This window comes from Lepeophtheirus salmonis, chromosome 11, assembly GCF_016086655.4.
Source record: "Lepeophtheirus salmonis chromosome 11, UVic_Lsal_1.4, whole genome shotgun sequence".
Classification (NCBI taxonomy): Eukaryota; Metazoa; Arthropoda; class Copepoda; order Siphonostomatoida; family Caligidae; genus Lepeophtheirus; species Lepeophtheirus salmonis.
In genome coordinates, this window is record NC_052141.2 from 7,004,623 (window position 1) to 7,010,884 (window position 6,262).

Consider the following 6,262-nt stretch of genomic DNA (forward strand, 5'->3'; position numbering starts at 1 on the left):
AGTTATAGCTGACTGTTATTCCGAAATTTGAATTTGGTTACATAGTGTTATAAACTATTTATAACAATTATTACTTATTAAGACAGTAAATACCCATATTTTAAAATTGAATAAAGAATCTGATTAAATGAAGGGAAAAAAATTCAAATGCCTACAGTTATATAACTTGTAAATAAGTAGTTTAAATACATCTATGAAATGTAAAAAGTCCTTGTTCTGCAAGTCCATGTCGAGTCTCAAATCTTTGCTTAAATCTTCAAGTCTTCGAACATTTTACTGGGTCCAGTTCAAGTTCTCACGGAGTCAAATAAATATTAAAGTCCTTAATATTCTTTAAAAAAATTGTCTGACTTGTGAGTTCAAGTCTTGGATTGTGTGATCAAGCCGAGTTGCAAATCTTCATAATTTGGAATAGAGTCTGAAGTTAATGTTTCCACCACTAGTTATTAATATAAATGGTTAGTTTTGTAATTATATAAAGTATTGAAGGATTGAAAACTTAAAACGAATGGCTTGAGTTGGACTAGCAGGATTTCAAATCCTGGAACATATTTTCCCAATCCCACAACCCCGAATTAATGTATTTTAATTGATCCTTCTGAATAATATGACGGTAAATATAAGTATCTAGAAAAATATTTAGACAAACAATCTTTATTTCAAACTTTGATATAGAAACAACAATGGATAATGCCACATTTAATACAATTTGAGCCCTTAGTAAGATGATTTTTTGTTTTTTCTTACACTTATTTGAAATAATAATAATAATATTTGTCAACACATTAATTTAGAGCCAATTAGTTGTTAGAATAATGAAATGCAGAATGAATCATCTCTTTTGTGTTTTTGAATGAAATTCATTCAAATTTCCAAGGAGTAGTTTTCATCAATTTTTCTAGCAGTTGGACCATCATTCTTCGATATATATTTTTTTAAATAAGTACTTTTTTGGCTGTTATTTTACGTAAATTGATTTTTTCGCTTAAATTGTTTGATTGAGATCCAGGTATTTCACTCTGTTCTTGTATTTTGCTTAGTGTTTGTACTGCTTACAAACCTCTTTGGGGACCTTCTTGGGGGTCTTGTGGCAGTGCTCACGAGGAATGGTTTCACATTTCTCGACGGGAATGTCATGCACGACCTAAGAGTAGGGAAAAAAGGATATGATGAATCGCCACTTTTGAGACTAATAAATGAGTACTTACTTGTTTAGGAACCTTGGTGCACTTGTGATCGGGTACTTCTTCGCAGGCAGTATCTGGTACATCACGAGTAATATCATGGCAGTGAGTACGGGGAACTTTGGTGCACTTGGGTACAACAACATATTTTGGGCTGTTAACGGGAACTTTTTTGCAGTGAGGCTTCTTGACGGGTCTGCAGTGACGATATGGAGGATATCCATAGGGAGCACAAACCTTATCAATGATGTCGTGACATTCCTCTTTATAAATGGTTTCGTAGCTCTTTTCAGTTTCCTTTGTGCAAACCTCCTCATAGGTAGTATCACATTTAATATCCTTCACGGGACGAGTTGTAGGGTGGCAGTCCTTTCTGTAGGTCTCCACACATTCCTCTACATACTCCGTGGCGTACTTCTTCTTATAGTGTTGAGAGCACACCTTCTCAGGAGTCAACTCACAAACAGTTTGTTGGATTTCAACATATTCTGTTTTGCAGTAGGGTCCTTCGGGGATGATATGCTCTGGTGGTCCATGAGGATGAGGGTCTGGATGAGGTACAGGATGGGGATCAGGATGATCATAAGGAGCTTGACGCTTGGGAATCACCTTGGTTGGACCAACTGAAAATCCGTGGAAGGTATGTCCACCTTCAACTAGGATTACTCCTGGGAGTACAAAAAATACTAGACACTTCACCAACATGTTCTTAAAAGTTGAATTCCGATTCCATTACATTCTACATGGGTTATATATACTTTTTTCTTTCTTTCTTAATCAACGACAACGCGCGCATTTTTTTATTTACCGAAACGGATCTTGGAAACGCGTGGAGAGGTAAGTACTGTTGCTCTCGAGTGATAATAAATTAAAATTATGGCACTCAAATTATGTAACGAATTACATACTATAATCTACATACACAAAATATTATCTGTTTTGTTGTATAAAGTACATACTAAAAATAATCTTTTCTATAACGTCTTGAATGAAGAGGATCGTAGGATGAGTTAAACACTAAAAGGGGTTGAGTGATTTATAATTAAGACTTAGATTCCGTAGATTTAAATAATATAATATGTTGTGAATAATTATACATTAACCTTATCAATAGTTTTTTGTCAATCCTTATGTAGGACTGAAGACTTAAGTCCCTTCCAATTCAGTATTGGTCCTTGATGACTTAAATCAACTTTATTTCTTCCTTTTTTAATTAGTTTTAGTACTGACAGTCTTAAAAACCAGTCCCAAAGACAGATAGGACCAGTCCTAAGACCGGACTCTTACTACGGTATCTCTTTTTCTGGGAAAATGTGTTTCAAGTAAGACCAGTCCCAAAGAAAGATACGACCAGTCCGAAGACTGGACTCTTACTACGGTATCTCTTTTTCTGGGAAAATGTGTTTCAAGTCCGATTGGCAAAAATATTTTTTGGAATTAGAGGATCCTACGAAATATCAGGATCTTGTTAGACATGGTTTATTATTTAAATCAGATTGAAATACTTTAATGAAATTGATAAATAATTCGTTTCCTTCATTGTATCTTGTAACTTTTCATTCAAAAATAAACCAAAAAAAGCTACAAAATCAGCTGATACTTAAGGAATTACTATTAAACAATAGATTTTGAGCGTTGTTTCCTTATTCTAGTTTGTAAATAAGGCGAAAGAGAGTGGCGCCATATTGTGACAAATTAATACAACTTCTTGAATGGATAAATCCACATTACTTTGAGTGGTATCAAAAATTAAATAATGATAAATGTACATATTTTATAACTCTATTATTTGAAAAAGAATTTGATTTGAAAAAGAATTTACCAGAAGGTAGTGGTCCACAAAAACATAATTGGATACATCCCTTTTACTGCCATAGCTAATTTTCTGTCTTCTGACCTGGAAAATGGGCTTTTCAAACTTTCATGTGACTTAATAATAAAAACAGATTTTGATTCTTCAATACTTGACGAATTCTGGATTGAATGAGTTCTAAAGTAACTTTAGATTTACTTATACCATTTGACTTAACTTATTTATGCGATAAGACTTTTTCCGTATTAACTTATATCAAAAATAAATACAGATCGTGGCTTCATGTGGAGGATGATGTTCGTGTTGCCGTGTCCAAAATTATACCGAGGATTGACTTGCTTTGTTCAATGTACAGTGCACAGAAACTGACATTAAAATTTTGATTCGTTTATAAATCTGCCTGTAATATAATTTGTTTGTGAGTAGCATTTTTGACTTTATTTACCACAAAAATAAAATTGACAGTTTCGAAATGATTCTAAATTGTACATATATCACTGATTTTTTTATTCACTGTAATTTATATATTTTTCACTATAATACATAGAATTAAAATATTTAAAGAAGACGGACTTGACTCAACCAACACAATAAAACTAAAAAATTTAAAGGATCAGTAACAATTAAACGATTTCATGTTCATTGGAGAACTCTTCAGAAAAAATGATACTCAAATAACTTATATTATTTTCCTCTTTATTTAACTTTATAGGGCTGATAAGGCCTTTAAGTCATTATTTGCATAAATGGCACTCTACATTTTATATTAAACTCTCAATGGAGATGTAAGGGTCACACAGTGTTTCGCCGCATATTTAAGGGTAAGAACCATTGATATAGAGAAGACAACAGTACCCTAAAGTAATATTGGCTCACAAGGGTGTCCACAGGATTATATATTATTTCTTTGGGGGAACTTGGTTATTGAAATTTAAAAAAAATATCATGGAATTGTGGATCGTCTGGTGAAAGATTTGGTCGGAAAGTTTCATTTTTTGGTGCTGAAACTTGAATTCTGTCGAAGAAAGAGCTAGTTTTTTTTTTTTGCAAGATTCATTTTATTCCTTTCAAATTCAATTTTTAATTGCAGATCGCCTTTATTAGTGAGTATGGAGGAACGCCCTCTTATTAAACCACATGGGAGGAAGACATTATTTGAAGGAACATCCATAACATGGTTATGAGATTGTCAGTTCCTTCGATGTTCCTCACATTTTTTTTTGTTTTTGTATTGGAGAAGAAATTCTATTGATGAATATGTTTTCATCCATAAATGACTTCCCATTAAGTAATTCTTGTCTCAAGGCTTAAGTTTGGATTTGATCTCTGTTTACTAATTCATTAAAAGTGTTGAAAATAGTATTACTGATTTGATTTCCTAGATGATTATGTTTATAGTTCATTTTTAAAAAGTTTAATATCGAGGATGCCTCATCCTTCCCTTTACATATTTTGCCTATTTAAACGCACCAAATCGTTATTATCGCCACTACCCAAACTGAAGACACAGCACATAATGAAGTTGGGGTGATATTTATTTCATTTCGAATTGATTCTGATAATTTATTGTGACAACAAGTTTAACTTTTACTCCCGGACATTTATATATTACATTATATTTATATATGAATTCTATGAATCTTTAATTAGAACAACCCATGATTACATTTATAACTCCATGTAGAGTAATTCACCTATAAAGTAGCAAATGAACTTATTTCTTGTTCAGTTCTATAATTATTATCATGTATTGCTCGGAAATAAATGATATTTTTTCATAAGAAATTAATTGAGCTAGATTGGAAATGGTTTGACTGAAGTTATTCATTCAAATAATTGCATCTTGTTTGGTAACGTCCTCACCCTTAGTTTTCAAAAAAGCAATCAATTTAAAACTTTGGTACATGTACTTATTCACTCTACAACCACCAATGATTAATTTCATTGATTATAATCTTATTTGCAGTATTTAACATTTGATATTTCAAACCTCTTTGAATTATTTAACTAAATACAATAACTGGAGAACGTAAAATGAATTCAAACTAGTTACCAATCATTAATTAAATAAAAATGTAGCTATTAAATCAAAATAATAATTAATTATCATCTCATTAAAGAGACGTTATCATTTCATTAACTTTGTATGTTATGGAAAAATACCTTCATCTGATTTTGTTTTGTAGAGAAATTGAACTTCATCTTCTATTCAATCTAATCTTATTTTTATAGGTATACAATCGATATTTAATTTTTGTTTGAGCTTCGACAAATTTGAAATATCATCTTTTCTTAAAAACTTTTCCGTCTTTGATTCTATTTCATCACTTTTCCGTTTACGCCTCTCTTCAGCCATTGACATTATACAGTTCCTTAGTTTAATTGTCACTTTTGTTTTTGATCCTCTCCTTTTTCTTAAGATTTGTCTTTTTAGATCTCCATTGTTTCATTTAGTTTCCGTTTCAAAATTTTCATGTTTAAAATGAAGAGAAACAACTTTTTTAGAGCTATCGACGGATTTACCATCTACATATATAAACAATAATAATTGTACATAAACACTCATCAAATATCACTAAAATAAATACATAAAATTTTTTACAGGGGCTCTAATTTATTGGTATAGCTGATCTCCATTTATTAAGAATTTCCACGTTTGATGTTGGAACTTATCGCAAAGAAGTACTTATTTTATTATCATTGAGCTTTCAATCAGATGTTTTACCAGTGTGGCAACTAGGAACCACACAATTTGAAGGCATATTTCACATCTAGGTAGAATAATCAATTTATATACAAAATAAAAGTGTTTTTATAACTAATTGACGATAAAAGAATATATATTTATAAAAGGACTTCCTTCATTGATATAACTTATTGAATAAAAACAGTAATAAGTTATATAAATCAAATGGAGAGGTTGTGTGATTTTTAAATCCAATAGTTTATCCAAATGGTAAATAATCCATACTTAAAGATAGCCAATGAAAAATTAAAAAGATTTTATTTATATTTAGTTTGTTTATGTAAAAATTATAAATTAAAGCGATCTACTATAAATATACAATATGTATATTTCTGTGATAAAAACTCTTTGTATACAAAATTTTTAGTTCTTTTTTTGTGCATTTGGTATAAATATAATCAAAACTTATTTGTAAAAAATCAAACTTGCCTTCCAGAGCCCAAGAATTTTATATGATAAGAATTAAACACGTAACTCATAATTTTGAAAAAATTTTATTTTACGTCTAAAGTCTGTATC

The 6,262-nt window shown here is 30.7% G+C and overlaps 1 protein-coding gene across 1 annotated transcript; it reads right to left on the reverse strand.

The window, feature by feature from the left end:
• Nucleotides 1-638: 638 nt before the first annotated feature.
• On the reverse strand, nt 639-1,958 carry LOC121126070 (uncharacterized). The gene is made up of 2 exons (XM_040721355.1): nt 1,209-1,958; nt 639-1,144 (listed from the first exon to the last, which is right to left on the reverse strand). The coding sequence occupies exons 1-2, from the start codon at nt 1,887-1,889 to the stop codon at nt 1,037-1,039; spliced, it is 789 nt and encodes a 262-aa protein (XP_040577289.1). The 5' UTR covers nt 1,890-1,958; the 3' UTR covers nt 639-1,036.
• Between the last annotated feature and the right edge of the window lie 4,304 nt (nt 1,959-6,262).

Coding starts and splice junctions, on each gene's coding strand:
- LOC121126070 (XM_040721355.1), bottom strand. CDS start 1,889: ATGTTGGTGAAGTGTCTAGTATTTTTTGTACTCCCAGGAGTAATCCTA. Junction 1,145..1,208: donor GCACCAAGGTTCCTAAACAA/GTAAGTACTCAT, acceptor CCCTACTCTTAG/GTCGTGCATGACATTCCCGT.